The sequence below is a fragment of the Grammomys surdaster genome, unplaced genomic scaffold, assembly GCF_004785775.1.
Source record: "Grammomys surdaster isolate TR1022 unplaced genomic scaffold, NIH_TR_1.0 543, whole genome shotgun sequence".
Lineage (NCBI taxonomy): Eukaryota > Metazoa > Chordata > Mammalia > Rodentia > Muridae > Grammomys > Grammomys surdaster.
Window position 1 is genome coordinate 1,412,294 of NW_021604962.1, and position 16,585 is coordinate 1,428,878.

A 16,585-nucleotide genomic window follows, 5' to 3' on the forward strand; every position below is an offset into this window, starting at 1 on the left:
GTTACAGCTCCAGGAAGGGAGCTTGTTCTTGGCTGGCTTCCAATGGGCAGCCCTGAACTATTCTGGTAACTGTCATTAGCCACAAGGAACAAGATCCCCTGAGAATTGGGAGTAGAAGGTCCTGGACTTTACCTTTTATTCATGTGGAATGGTTACAAGTCAGTGATTTCCTCAAGCTTGAGATTGTTTTCAAGAAGTCAAAGAGAAATTATTGACTTTGAAGGGCCTCTCACAAGTATCTGCAAAGAAGAGAGCCTCTTCATCATACCACAAGGACATGTGATTGACTATGTTCATAGTACCCTTATTTGTAATAGCCAGAACTTGAAGCAAGCCAGATGTCCCTCAATTGAAGAATAATTTCAGAAAATGTGGTTCATTTATACAATGGAATACTATTCAGCTATTACAAAAGAGGACATCATGAGTTTTGCAGGCAAATGGATGGAACTAGAAAATATCATCCTGAGTGAGGTAACTCAGACCCAAAAGGACATGCATGATATGTATTCACTGATACATGGATATTAGCCAGAAAGTACAGAATACCCATGACACATCCCACAGGCCATAAGAAGTTAAACAAGAAGAAAGGCCCAAGTGAGGATGCTTCAATCCAACTTAGAAGGGGGAAACAAAATAATCATGGGAGGCAGAGGGAGGGAGTGACTTAGGTGGGAGAGGGGAAGGGAAAAAGAGGGCAGGATGAGGTATGGGGAGGAGACAACAGAGAAGCCCAGAGGGTCAGGAGAATGGATGAAAATATAACACTGCTGAGGCTAGGGTCTGGGGGAACTCCTAGAAAGTCCATAGACCTGGACCCAGTGGGACATTAGCCAAAATGTCCAATAGTGGGGAGATGGAACCTGAAGAGACCACCTCCAGTAGGTAGATAGGGCCCCCAGTGGATGGATGGGGTCGCCAACCTACCTTTAAAAATTTTGACTCAGAATTGTTCCTGTATAAAAGAAATACAGGGACAAAAATGGAGCAAAGATTGAAGGAAAGGCCATCCAGTGACTGGCCCAACTTGGGATCCATCCCATGGGTAGGCATCAAACCTTGACACAATTACTGATACTGTGTTTTGCGTGCAGATAGGAGCCTAGCATGGCTATCCTCTGAGAGACTCTACCAGCAGCTGACTGAGACAGATGAAGATACTTACAGACAACCATGGACTACAGTTGGGGACCCCTATGGAAGAGTTAGGGAGAGGATTGAAGGAGCTGAAGGGGATGGCAATCCCACAGGAAGACCAACAGTATCAACTAATCTGGACCTCTGAGAGCTCCTAGAGTCTGAGCCACTAAGCAAAGAACATACACAGGCTGGTCTGTGGCCCCTGGCACATGTGTAGCAGAGGACCACATTGTCTGACCTCAATGGGAGAGGATGTGCCTAATCCTATAGAGACTAGACACTCCAGAGAAGGGGGAGGGGGTGGGGTGAAGAACTCTGGGAGGGGTTAGTGGGAGGGGGCAACATTTGGAATGTTAATAAAATAATTAAAAATCTCGCTGGGCGGTGGAGGCACACGCCTTTAATCCCAGCACTTGGGAGGCAGAGGCAGGCAGATTTCTGAGTTCGAGGCCAGCCTGGTCTACAGAGTGAGTTCCAGGACAGCCAGGGCTACACAGAGAAACCCTGTCTCAAAAAACCAAAAAACAAAACAAAACAACAACAACAACAACAACAAAAATCTCAAGTTACAAAACAAAACAACAAACAAACAAAAACAAAACAAAAAGAAGACAACCTCTACCTTAATACAGCATCCAATTTTCTAACTTACTAGAAAATTTCTAACACCTTTTCTTTGAAGTCAGATTTTCAAATGAAATGGAGCTTTTAGTTTCTTTAGAAGAAAATCTGAAGAGTTATCGACACTACTGGAAGTTAGAGGAGATGAGGGTGTGGCTCATTTGTAAAGCTCATGCCCAGGAAACTCAAAGGCCAGGGTTAGAGTCCGAGCACAGATTAAACTGAGTATGGCAACATAGGGTGCAATCACAGTACAACCACAGAGTCAGGAGGAGCAGAAGTTTAAGGGTATGGAGCCAGTGGCCAGCCTGATCTATAAGACTGTAAAATGAAAGCCAGAAGGGAACTAGTCTGCCTCTCCCTTTTGTCCTCTCCTGGAGACCATACAGAAAATATGATTGAAACTGCACAGTACCTGGGTACCTGGAGTGGAACCTGGACTGACCAACACACCACAACTGTTCCACTTTTCCATCCAGTGAAGCCTTATTAGATTCAAGACAGAAACCTCAATGATGACCCAGTCTTGGGGCTCCCTCCAGTTACAGAGGAGCTGCCTTTCTTCCTTAAGGTCCCTGTAATTACAGCTATTTCAAAGTCAACGTCTATGAGTCATGAATCTCTTATCTGAGTTTCCAAGACAAGAACCCAAGGGGGAAAAAGAATCTCAAATCCACTGCCTTAGGGTGGCTTGGGTGGCCACAGCCCTACAAGCTAAGCTCACCAACAGCCACCTAAAATGAGGAGTCTTCCTCTCTCAGGTTTCTTCTTGCCACATGTGGTTATAGCAATGGGAAAAGGAACCATGGTTCCTGGTGACACCTGTAGTTTCCAGATCTTTCTACTATGCAATTCCAATGGTGTTAAGCCCCTGCTTGTAGCTTTTCAGTGGTTTCCCTGAAGGACAAAGTTCAGACAGCAGAGCATGTCATAAAATGACCCTGACAACCCCTGTGTCTTTCCTCCGTGTCTACAGTGTTATTTCTTCAGAAACACGGTTCAAGGAGGCCTGAAGTAGACTTTCCAGTCTATCACACCTCACCTGGCCCTCCTGTTCTGCTTGAGGTCCTCCCTATTGTTTGTCAGTAGTTCCTCTTTTCTGAATCAACTTCACATTGTGCTGTCTTTGCCTTTCTAAATGGTCATTCCTTCCTTAGTGATGACTGAATCCAGGGATCTACTAAAACTGAGGCTGTGGAAGAATTAGGTCTTTTTCACTTGTACATCCTTTACTGCCCTTGGCTTGCTGCATGCAAAGTGTTACATGAATGATGACTGAGGAAAAGGAAACTCAGACCAGAGCATAGTATCTCCTATTGTTGGAGAGCAATTCTGTGTGTTATGTGTGTGAGCAGGTGCGCACGCGCAAGTGTGTGTATATGTGTGCCCATATTTACATCTCCTTGCTGAATCTGGTTATAATTCTAGGTACCTCAGTTCCCTTTCCTCCTGTGATGAATCATTGCCCAAGGTCATAACTATCTGTGCTGCTTTAGCGTTTATGCCTGCAAACATGGCTATGTATTTTGAAACTCAAGATCATGGATTTTAGATTTCTATGTAGGAGGTTCCTTACTCAATGTTGGTTACAGAAGAAAAATAACCATTGCAAAAGAAAAAATATAAATCGATTCAACAGTTTAGTAGTGCTTTTTATTTATAATTTTCACTATCAGCAAAGCTCTGTTGTCTTTAGTTCTAATAAAGGGTATAAAAGACACAGCTGGTGATGTTTTCTAGTTCTGAAAATCTCTGCGGGTAGAGCTGAGGTGGTAGGATGTCATAGAGCTGAGCACTTTGCTCTTTAGGAACTCACTCCTGGAGGGCTTTCACCAAAGAATGAAAGTAAGTTCACCTGGCCTGGCCACAACTCACACAGAAATGATAGGTTCTACTTTTTCTCCTGGATGGTGGAGCTTTGCTTGGCTTGTATGTGTATGTGATATCACTCCTTTGTTCTATTTCTGGAGATACATCACTGTGTTTATAAGACAAGCAGAATAAAGTCATTTAGCAATAATCATTATGTACCTCATAAATATATACAATATACATAGCAATAAAACGTAAAATATGTTTAATGAATGGAATTATTATGCTAAATGCCCCGTTGGACCATTACACATCATTTACACGTACTGAATTATCCTTCTGTATTCCATAAATATGTAGTCATTAAAATTCTAACTGCTTGGCAGTTAAAACACTTGCTCTTGCAGAAGATTTGGGTTTGGTTCTGAACATCCACACTGTGGATTATCTCTTAATTGAAGTTCTAGGGAATCCAACTTGTTCTCCTGGCATCTGAGGGCACCAGGTATGTACATAGTACCCATACATATGTATGTACATACATACATACATACATACAAACACTCAAACACATAACAAAATACATCTGAGAACAGATGTTAAAGGCTGGTATTTTGAGGGGTCTCTAAATTTCTAATGTTGTTTCCTGATAAATCTCATCATTTAGTTTTGTTTAGCCTTTCCATACAGACAGAATATGCTAAAGACTGGTTCTAGGTTTTTAAAAATCAAATCTGTCAGAAAGCATCCAAATTTCAAATGCATCATATTCACACACAGATCCATTAAGATTCTGCAGTCTCGGGCCTATGACAGTAATATGGCTCAACAGGGAAAGGTGCTTGCTGCAAAATCTGACAACATGGGTTCGATCCCTGGGCCTTACACATGTTAGAAGAGAACTGACTCCCACAGTTTGTCTCACTGATATCCACATGCATGCTGTCACATGTGTGGGCTTACACACGTATGTACCAAATAAATAGTTGTGAAACAAATACATAGTTGTAATACAAACTAAAAGATGTTCCCAAAGTATTTATTTTATTAACAAACACAAATGTGAAATGTTTATGATAAGACATCAATATCAAGCAAACATGTGCAAACAGTAGTTCTACAACCTGGAGGTCATCTCAGTCCTGTTAATTTTGCTGACATCTTCCCATCCACATCTAATCTTCAGTATCTTCTTCCTCAGGCAGGGCAGGCACAGTACGATTTTACACATCAGGACCACAGTTGGAAGGAGAACAGCTATCATAAAAGTCGGAGGCATGTACCATACAAATTGACTGATATCTACCCATTTATTCCAGGCAAAAACCAAAGCATGTACTGTGCCCAGAAGAAGAGAGACAATTCCTAGTTTGCTCTGCAAAAGATAACAACATGACTCTAAGTAAGGAGTGATTCAGTAACAGTCAATTCTACCCTACCCCACTGGGGTTGTTCTGTTGCTTGGAGATCCTTTCATTTATGTACAGTTGTTTTCATGTAACATGTTGTTTGACAATGTCCATTCACACCTTGTTATTCCTTTGTGTGTTCTCCTCACCACATCACCTTTGGGCAATTGCTCTTGTTTCTAAGCTAAGTGGAAAAGTCAAGTGGTCCTCAGCCTCATCAGTGCTTTCTCTACCATTCTGTTGAAGACACCATCTTTCATAAGACTCTTTTGTTTTATTGGCAGTGACGGGGATCAAAACCGGGACCTCGTGCATGCTAGCTAAGCAGTCTACCATTGATAACATTCCCGGCCTCATTACACCATTTGCATTATGATATTCTGTCTTATTGATTTTATTTTAACTCTGCTATCAAGCAATGTCTAAAACAGTCACTGTCTTATTGCAGGGACCTTGCAACAGCAACACAATGATATGAACAGGTTTGGTGCTCAATGAATATTGTTGAATTCACTAAAGAATACTGTTAAAAGTATCAACCTGATCTCAACTGATGTTATTCTAATTTTGTAAATGAATATGAAAATAGATTACACACACACACACACACACACACACACACACACACACAGGGATAGATAGATAGATAGATTGATAGATAGTTTCCAATAATCATTTTTTAAAATTTCAAGCATAGAATTTTAGTAAGGGAGATGAAAGAAGCTGGTATGAATTTCTCCCTTCACACACAATAGTCTTCTTGTAAGAATCTACCACTTTCTTCAGTTATTGATTCTAGAATCTTGCCTGATGCCCTAAGCTGGAAAAAAAACCCAGACATACAAAATCAGTGATTCACCAAAATAAGAACAGGTCTATTGATATCACAATTGTAAGTTTTAGGGGACACTAGAAAAAATAGTAAGGAAAAACATGAGGCCAGTGAAAATATTTGTTTAATGATGTCAGGAAGTGGTACATATCTTCACTCCTGTGTCTGGGTGCTGGCAGAGACAACTGGTATGTCATGAGTACTTTAACACACATTCTAGAAATTGACTGAGCATGCATCTGTGGAGTAGAGGGTTGAGTCCTTTTTGCATATGTCAAGGAATGGTAGCACTGAGACAAATGCTAGATTTATTTTTAGCTTTTTGAGAATCCTCCACACTGATAGCCAAAGTGGCAGTGCCAGTTTGTATTCCCACCAGTGGAGAATGAGGGTTTCCCTTTTCTTGTATCTGAGCTAGGATCCTCCCTATGTAGTCCCAGCTAGCCTGGAACTCACTAAGTAGATTAAGCTGGCCTTGAACTCATAGAGATCTATGTTTTTAAAAAATCAAATATTCAGGTACAATGGGAAAACATTGGGAATCATTTCAGTGTCTGAACAAAGTCAATCTAAATGAAGAATAATTTCAACTTGAAACGTTTTGACATTAAACAGACAAAGTGTCTCAGAGAGCTGTTCACCAGCATAATTTTAAGGCACTCTGACAAGATTCTTCTGGATGACTTCAGACTTGGATTTACTTTGTTGGAAATGGTCGTTAGCCTGACAAAATAAATATAACTCAATTATTCAGCTGTGCTCTTACGCCTCAACCAAATAGCTAAGTTTATATTTTTCGGTTATGAATTGTGGAGGTAAAAAACTGTTACCAAGCCTCCATCTCTGGATGAAGTGTCTAGAAATGCTCTTGATTGTTTGAAGATTAATTTCTGAAATGGGTATTATGCACTTACGGTCATGTGCTATACATAATAGCAGGGTGGACTTGTCAAAGCCCAACAGAAAGGCAACGTGAACGAGAACTGCAGGACAGAGAGAGGACTCCAGTGGCTGCCGGCTGAACACACACGTGCACACACACACACACGCACACGCACACGCAAACGCACACGCACACGAACACGCAAACGCAAACGCAAACGCACACGAACACGCACGCACACGCACCACAAAGTCTAAGGCAACTGAACTAAACGAGACTTCTCTCAGCCTCATCAGAATACTCAGCTGTCTCTCAGAGATGCCTAAGGACACATGGAAGAGACGGCAGAGGAATGCCTCTCTGTGTGGAAATCTCCAAACCTATCCACCCATAAAAGTTCAGAGTATGAATCTAAAATGTTTTGGCAGATACTTATGACTGAATTAAGTTGGGCTCCTTGACTGCTGTTACATGGATCTCTTCTGGTGCACTGTTCTTTTTAAATGTGTGCGCCTACCTAGAGGGACAGAAACTGAAGGAGGGGCCATTTGAAGACCTTTCCACCTGAGTATCCACCCCATATGCAGTCACCAAAGGTAGATGCTGATGTGGAAGTCAGGAAGTACATGCCGATAAGGGCCTGATATGGATGTCTCCTCAGAGGCCTTTAAGAGTCTGACATATTCAGAGGCAGATGCTCACAACTAGCCATTGAACTGATCATGAGGTTCTCAATGGAGGAGTTAGAATGAGGACTGAAGGAGCTGAAAGGGTTTGTGGCACCATGAGGAGAGCAACAATACCAACCAACCACAGCTCCCAGGGTCCTAACCACCAGCCTGGGAGCACTTATGGAGGGATCCAGGGCTTCAGCTGAATATGTAAGAGTAGAGGGCCCTGCCGGGCACAGGTGGAAGATGAGATCCTTGACCTCATGAAGGCTGGACGCCCCAGGGGGTGGGAATTTTGAGGGTGGGGAAGTGGGAGTGGGGGGGTAGGTGGGGGTTACATCCACAGAGAAGAAGGAGGAGGGGTAAGGGGATGGGGGGTTCCCGGGTGGGTGGGGGATGGGGTAAGGGGATAACATATGAAATGTAAATAAAATATCCAATAAAAAAAAAGAAGAAGATATGTATTTGTGACAGGATTCTGAATCCCAGAGATACTTCGATACTGCAAGTGATTAATGTAATGTAAACATAACTTAGATATACTATCTTTAAAAATTAGATAGCAGAGGCAGGTGTGGTGGCTCATGTCTGTAATTGCAGTACTTGGGAGGCTGACATAGAAGGAAGACTACCTTATATACCAGGCTTGCCTGGGCTACATAATAAATCCAGGCTAGCTTGAGGTAGAAGTGTGAGACTCTGTCAAAAAAAATACTAGGTATGAAAATACCTTTAATTAATATAAATTTGAATTTTATAGAAAGAGTCATTTTTTTTCTAGAGACTACAAAACTGTGTAACTTCAAAGGCACGAGTAAAGTCAGGAGACAGGTCAGATAATTCTTGATTTGTGTGTGTGGGAACTAGCAAACCATTGATATTCCTGAATATATTTATAGTTATTGACGGGAGCAGCAAATTTTCTGCAAAGTTTTAAAGGTAAGAAACATTTTTGTTTTAATAATGTCTTTTATCTATGTCTACAAAATGTGTTCCATGATTTATAAAAAACAGTGGAAAAGCTGTAAGAAAACCCACTATTGAATGAGATCTTTCCTACTGGAAAACATTATTTTAATGGGATAAATCAATATATTTAATATTATAGGCAGACTAGGATTATTTCTATACATGACTTACCTGAATATAGTGAAATTCTCTCCAGGTTAAAGAGTTGCTCACAGATGGAATAGATGTCACAGCCAAGAGAGCCAAGATGGCCAATCCCAAAATCCCCAGGGACACATAAATCTCCATTCTCCAGACATCATGCTCAATCCAGGCATCCTCTTTGTTTTGTTGAACCTAAGAAAAGGAGGAATCCAAGCCACACTTATTAATATGTGTGCTTACTTGATGGCTTACTCAGACAAAAATGTAAAAAGCATGGGAATTCTGGGAAATAAGGAGATGACTGAGTCAATCGGTCCTCACAAAGACACACTGTCAAGATGCTACGAGTGAACTATGACCCCGTCTATGCAAAAACACTTCTTAATGCTAACGGTATTGTCTATTTTCAGTTTAAAAACATTCTTCAATACAAGATGACAGGTGCTGATAAAATTATCAAAACGACTATTATAAATGCAGGATAATTTCTCAGAGCGTCAATACTGCTATTACTACAAGAAGAAAAGATTAATTTGTTCGGTAATTTAGATGTTTTAGTTGGTTAGTCTTGTGGTGTGTCTCCTTCCTACCTGTTTGTAGGCCCAGTTGAGCAGCTTGTATCTGTAGGATCGCCTCATTGGGTACGAGAGACTATAAATAGCGTGTAGCACAGCAAACAAGAAGCTGAGGAGCCCAAACTGTTTCCTTGCCAGCATCCATCTATCTAGCCACGGTGGGAACTTCTTGTACTTGGTTCCGTTGCGAAGTTGCACAACTGCCGCTATCTCTCCTGGCAAATAAACCAGTGCCAAGAGGGTAATGGAGACCATTGGCAAGACTTTGTTAATGACCAGGATTGGAATTTTATAAAAATACTGTTCACGGGAAGTTACTAACGGGTAAATGATTTCCCTCAGAATCGTGTACAGGAAAGTCAGAGATGATATGATGGCAGCAACCTTAACTGGCAAGCGCCAGTTTGGAAAGAATTCCTGCGTGTGCTGAAGCTCGGAGGGGCAGTCAAATGCATCGACGTGGACTGCGTGCTGCAAATGAGAGAGCACCGGTCTTTGCAGCATGCTCGTCTCTCCCGAGTCCTTAGTCTACAGAAGAAAGGAAGAGAACATCTTAACACTGGACCAAGCAATGGCATTTCTTTTACTCTAATAACTTGCTGCTCCATCACTGTGCTTCTTGGTGAACAGAGCATTCAGAAACTCGATTGTGGGTACCAGGCAGCTAAAGACAGTATAGTCTTTGAAAGACTGATCAAGGATGTGCCCTGATACACTGGTGTTCTCCACTTGCCTATTTATTTCCTTCTTTCTGTTTGAGACAGTGCCTCTTATAGCCCAAGCAGGCTTTCAACTCTATCCTCCAGCTTCTGGGCAAGTGCTTGGATTGCCAGCATATGCTACCAAACTGGGTTCCATTTCTCTTTAAAATAAAAGAGACAGATGCCGACCCACCAAGGTTTACACAGCCCTGTTGCCTTTGAAGACTTGAATAATGGGAATAATCTTTTTGTTTTATTTTTTTGGAGACAGGCTTTCTCAGTGTAGCCCTGGCTATCCTGGAACTCAGTCTGTACACTAGGTTGGGCTGGAACTCACAGAGATCTACCTGTGTCTGCTTCTCAAGTGCCTGAATTAAAGGTGTGTACCACCACCACCCAGAGGAATACTATTAAGAAGCCAAAGTTAAAAAAAAAATAGGTTTTATAAAAGTCCAGCATTCTTTGGCAAAACCAGCAAATATGCATATCATAATATGTGTTCTGTAATATTTCTACTGGTTCCTGGGAAAATGCAGAGAAGTAGCAGTGAATTTATTAATTAAAATGCAAAGGATTTGGAATAATAGTCAATCCTAGTACAGAAAAACGTGAATTTCATTATGTGGTTGTGGTTTTAATGAAAACGGCAGGAGTAACAGGCTGATTTCAATAAACTAAAGTATGAATTTCATTGTATAGTCTTGCTCTTTTGAGTTTATATTTCTAAAACAAATGAATTAATGATCAGAAAGTTTAGAAAAAGCTATTTACTAACTAGTGAACTCCTGCAGACACAATCTGCTTTCCAAAAAGTTAATACTTCTCTGTCCACTGTGTTTTGTGCTAGTCAGCAATTAAAAAGAAAAGTGTGTTGAATAAATTGTTGTTTCCACAGGGGATAAACAGAAATAAAAATTTTAAGGACTCAAACGAAGACCACAGATTGTTTCCTATCATGTTCCTTTCTGAACCACTTGCTTATTTAAGTCTTCTTTTTCATAGCTCCAAGTGTGCTGGAGGAGAAGCTTCCACTGCTGTCGGATGTTCAGGCTTTCCTCCTCATTGCAAACAGAACTAATCCCCTCAGTACTCCACTGTCGCCTGTGTCTAAGGATGACCTCTCTTGCCACCTGACATAAATCATTCTTCTATCCAATGTCTTTCTAATCATGCCACCCAGAAAGGAATTGGCTCTCTAATTCCCAAATGTTAACACTGTGTGAGTGAACCAGAGAGAACAGTTTTCTGTCTAAACATTATGATACAGCAACAAGAGAGCTAAATTGAAAAATGAAAATAATTTTATTTTACATGGTAGATGCTTGTGACTTGTAGAATTGCATTTTGAATATCTTAAAATGGTAAGTGTTTGGCACCAAAAATTCCTGCCACTTTTTAAATGATGTAGCAAGAAACATTGCTATTGACCAAAAGTGAGATTCTTTGCGCAAAGATAGCTTATTTGGTTTAAACAGTGAGTCACCATTGACATGGTGGACTCTCTGGTAATCTACCATAGTTTCCATGAAAATGCTTACAAAACTACTATTATACAGGCCATCATGACTTTTGCTTCTAAACTGTGAAGCACAGGTGTTTGAAAGGACTCAAAGGGCTCAGGAGATGGTCTGGTCCAGTTCATTCACAGAAATGCAAGACCCAGGGTTTTCAGGGACCCATGGAGGTTATACAGCTGAGCCCCGAGAATTGGTCAAGTCTCCTCAATTGTACCATACAGCTTCTGCTACAGGCATCTGAGCTCAGAGATCAGCAGAGTAGAATGGAGTGCCCTTCCCAACACTAGGAGTTTCACAATATACTTGAAGTATACAGATTTTAATTATTAGCTATTATAGGCATTATTTTACCGAGTAACTGTCATCTTCCAGGTTCCCCTGAGGCTTCATTTTCCAAAGTTCTTCTGGGTTTGTAATATCTTTACTGATCTCCATGAATGTTATAAAATAGTCTGGCTTCGGCCACCTAAAAAAGAAAATTAAAGTCTGTTTCATTTATGATACTATTATTTTGTTGTTGCTTTGTTTTTGAGACAGGGCTTCTCTTCTCTATGTATCCATGGCTGTCCTTGACCTTGCTCTGTAGACCAGGCTAGGTTCAAACTCAGAGATCTGCCTGTCTCTGTCTCTCGAGTGCTGGGATTAAATGTGTGCACCACCATTGTCCAGCTACAATACTTTTGTTTGATGGAACAATAGAAAGTATTCACTTGAGAACTAGAGCAAAATACACAAATAAGATTCAAATAGTGAATAAGCTACACATTTAGATAACCTTCAACCAGTTCACCAATGTCAATTATTTGTTCAATGAATGACCTATTATTTATAGGAAACATAAAGGATTAGCTGTTCCTCATTTCTTCAGGAAGATTTAATACCAGGTTCTCAGTTAGACAAAAGCATGCCCCCCTTAAATGGAAATGGAACTAGGAATGGATTTTTTAGTTTTGGGTAATGATGCTATCACCAAGGCTCGAGGTAGCTGATAGAGAACTTCAGGAAGATAATGTTTCCTAGGCTTCCAGGGTTAATGATGGAATCTCAAACAAAAATTAAGTGGTTTGTATGTTGAAACGTTCCTGAAGGTAACAAAGAGACGATATAAAATTATGAAAGTGAATCTCAATAGTTGCTTCAAGAGCCAAAAGACTGCATTGCCAGAGTATTCTTTGGACAAACCCTGTTGATAAAAGTGGCTGCTCATCTATTTCCGATGGGGTATTGAGTTGTGCTCAGTCACTGACAAGTCCACTTTCTCAGTCAACCCTGTGGAGAGGAGCTCGTTAAAAATTTCCCCAAACAAAGAAAATTATTCCTTAAGAGCTTCATGGAGCCTGATCCAGCCTTGGCTTTGCACATCTTATGCATGACAGACAGGACGTCAAAGTCTTCATTGTTTTTAATGAGCTCTAATTCAGTTCTAGAAGGCCATACATCCAGTTTGTACCATGTCCAATGAAAGAAAAACTAGTTAAATACAGAACTGTTAGGTTGCTGGAAAATATTCCAAATACTTTAGATTCTGAACCACCTGTGATGCCTTATTAAGTGGAAAATTATTTTCAGAAGTAGATTATAATACTTAGAATATTTCCAAGTTTTAAAGGTCAGCCTTTCCCTAACAGCAGTATTATGTTTTTTCTTGCTAAGGTGCTCTGGGAATTCCAGAGTTAACTATCTTGGAACATTCTGGAGGAAACTATAGGTTGAGCATCCCTCATGTGAAAACACACAGTGTTGAAATGCTCCAAAGTGCAAAACTGGAGTCTCTTCATGGAAACACAAGTGGACCTCACATGACGGTTTGCACGGAAATTTCAGGCATAGTAAATATATTCTAATTATACATTTCTATTGTAGGGTCTCAGTATATAGTCCTTGCTGACTAAGAACTTGCTATGTATAGCAGACCTCCAACTCAGAGATCCACTTGTCTCTGCCTCCCGAGTGCTGGGATTAAAAGCGAGCACCACCACATCTGACAGTAAATCATTACATTTATATTACATCATCTTCAGGCTAAGCATATGTAAATGAACCGTAAGCTAAGCCTGAATGAGCTTCCTGTTTAAACTTTTATCTCATCTGCAAGAAATCTTATTGTGCTTATATAAACAATTATATTTGTACGTTACCTTTGTGTATTTTATAAAGCCCTACCACACAAAATATTTTTGGTTCTAAGTGTTGATTTGGAATGTAGGATACACAGAGCTGTTTTGCTTGGCCCATGTGTAACAGCCACCCTCTGGTTATAGAAACAAGCAGATGACACAGGCTTGGCCATCCAGAGTTAATTCCTGTGATCACACTGAGTTGCCTAGGGATGGCAGCCAAATCTAGTTGGTCCTCTTCTGATATCATCTCCAATAAAAGAGAGTGAAGAGATACTCTTAACAAGTTTGCTAAGTTAGGATGCCACCCCATGTAAGTCAGAAGATGTCTTCATGTGAACACAAGAAAGCAAACACAGAAAAGCCAAACAAGAAATAAAGGACAATGACAAATCCTGCTGGCAATAGTCTAAGCACCCGAGGCCAGGTCACTTCTCACTCAGTTACACAGTTAGTACCTTCCTCTTCTTTGTTTTCCCTTTTTTTTTTTTTTTATCTTTGAGTGTGGGTTGTGTATTGACCATTGCCATTTGAAAGAATTCTGGGTAAAATCTATGCCATTCAACAAGTTCTTATGAGGCTGATTGGTACCTAGACGTTAAAGAGGAAAAAGAGAACAAGTTTACAAGCATGCCTCTAAGGGGCTTACAGACTGTCTTCAAGATACATTATTCCACGCCATTTGCTGACATTAGCCAATATTATAAAGTGAGTGGGTTGGTATGAGGTACCTAGGAATTCAGTAGCATGCACTGTAATAAAGTGAATAAAGTGTAAGAAACAGTTTACTAAGTTTAGAGTGTATTTTAAGTCTGGTGGTTCAAGCTGGCAGACAGCGATGTATAAATCTATCTCTGTTCACTGTTAATTCATTAACCACACTGGACAATGACGGGAGACAAGGCAAATACATAGTCAAATGATATGTCTGTTCTCAAAAACCTTTTGGTTCAGGACAGGCAAACAGTCCAGCAAGAAATGTGTGGTAATGCCATGTATCTTAAAGGATGACACTTTATAGACAGATGGTGACCTGCAGTGAGTTGTTGGTGTTTGCTGACAGACAGCCACTGCATAGAGATTCTGGGTGGAAGGCCAGAGTGGCCCAGAAGAGATGCCCAGCCATTTGTCTGCATGGTACCACACTGAAGGGCATTACGAAGGAAAGAACCCATGTCAGTAAGGGCGATTGTTGACTGTGTGGCCCAAACCAGGAAATCAAACTACCAGTTAAATCAAACATGCCCTCTTCCACCAGACATTAGTAAACCTATAATTGAACGTCTATACGAGAGAAGTTTTCATCAGGCTGCACAGCAAACTCAGCAGGAAACCGCATAGTGCAAAGATGTCAAGAACTTCAGGATTTGAACCAACACTCACCAGCCTTCTTCCCTGTTAAACAGTGATTTCGGTTTTGCTGGATTAGGATCGCTGGCTTGCTGTTCCTACTAAATATTGACACAGCCCAACAGACCCATGTTTATGGCCAGGAGTTTAGAATCCAAGAAACCCAATGACTGGAATACATTGTGGTTTGCAGGGCATGTCCCATGAGTCTTTCAAATGTATTTTTGCTTTGCCACAGTTAATTATTGGAAGAGGGGAAGGTGTTATACACAATGCTGTTTCTTAAAGCATTACTTCCTCAAGTGCTTAACATTAATATTAAATACATTCCCTTGATTTAATATCGAAATGTGGACGCATCCCCCACCCCAACGGAACAGCATAACCAAATTTGAAGTGGAGTTAAATTCACCACTACAAATGCCTGTTAGTTGGTTTCACCAGAGTGCCTGATTTAAGAGCTCTGACTATTTTGGAGAAAACCCGAATCCTACCCAGATCCCGAAAGAGTAGGACCGGTGTTCCAAGGACTTAAATTAAAAAAAAAAAAATTCCACCAAGAAACCAGCCCAAACAGCACGATGAGGTACCAGTCATTCATCCAACGAGTCAAACTTGTGGAAACTGCCAAGTTGGCAAACTTAGCGGCGGATCCTAAATTGACTGCAAACTTGACTAGCACCCTATGCTCTAGCGCCCGGACCACGGGCCTGCTCCCCGCGAGGCTCGCTGAGAGCGGGGAGGGGCTGAAGGGGCGCTCAGAGCTGCACTGCCTGGAGCACCGCCGCCCGCTCGCCCGCTCGCTCGCTCCTGAGACCCGCCTCACCCCTCCTCAGCCCGCAGCAGATTCCCAAGGCCTGCGGAGGTGGGGAGCAAGTGGCCTGCGAACGAGACCCGGGACTCACCCCCTTCTCCGTGGGATTCGACGGCGAGGTGCTCACTCGCTGCCCGGACTCCCAGTCCCACGCTGAGTCTGATTCTCCCTGCTGAGCACAGCCCGCTCCGCAGACCCCGCCCCTCCGCCGCCGCGCGCACAGCGCCCCCTGCTGACGACCCGATCCTGCTGAAACTCAGGGAAGCTGCGGTGGAGGTGGGAGGGGCATTGCAAGTGGTGATTCTTCTCAAAGCAAGGGGACCCAGAATTACCTGTAGGGCTCACTGGAAACCGACTGACTCCTGGAACCTGTTCCATTCCAGGATCAGGTCTGGAAGAAATCTGCAGTTGTGCATTTCGTAGGTTGCCAGATGATACTGTACTGATCCTAGATCACATTTGGAGACCAACTGCTCTGTAGCTAACTAGCTGTCCGTGGTGTAGTAGTTTCCTGGAGAGCTTGCTGTTAGCTCAGTCAAAGAATGAATCTGAGTTTGTGAGTGGCTTCCCGGAGCAGTCAAGCATTACGAGACAAAAGAAAAAAAAGAAAAAAAATAAGAAAAAACAATCATCAACAAAAACAAAAAACAAAAAAACTTGCCGTCAATATCTGAAAATTTCAGAAAGAGAAATGTCAGCAGGGAATGTACTCCTCTGAAATGGAGGCTGACTCAGGAACTACTAAAGGAGATCTCAATAACAGCCTCTCAGGAATTTCATGCAGAGCATTCCCAGTCTAGTCTGATTGGGAAATGTAAAGAAAAATAAACTCCCTTCAACATTTTCCGTGATTATCCTTTTTTTCCACAGGGAGCCAAACACTGAATAGTTGTTGTTGTTTTTTTAATTATTTCATTTCGTTTCATTTTACTTTTTTGAGACAGGGTCTCATCATGAGCTTTGACTGGTTTAGAACTCGCTATCTATCTATCTATCTATCTATCTATCTATCTATCTATCTATCTAT

At 41.4% G+C, this 16,585-nt stretch overlaps 1 protein-coding gene across 1 annotated transcript; it reads right to left on the reverse strand.

The window, feature by feature from the left end:
• Positions 1-4,600: 4,600 nt before the first annotated feature.
• Steap1 (STEAP family member 1) lies at positions 4,601-15,740 on the reverse strand. Its single transcript, XM_028781775.1, has 5 exons — positions 15,650-15,740; positions 11,629-11,743; positions 9,075-9,587; positions 8,512-8,676; positions 4,601-4,951 (listed from the first exon to the last, which is right to left on the reverse strand). The coding sequence occupies exons 2-5, from the start codon at positions 11,710-11,712 to the stop codon at positions 4,694-4,696; spliced, it is 1,020 nt and encodes a 339-aa protein (XP_028637608.1). The 5' UTR covers positions 11,713-11,743; positions 15,650-15,740; the 3' UTR covers positions 4,601-4,693.
• Between the last annotated feature and the right edge of the window lie 845 nt (positions 15,741-16,585).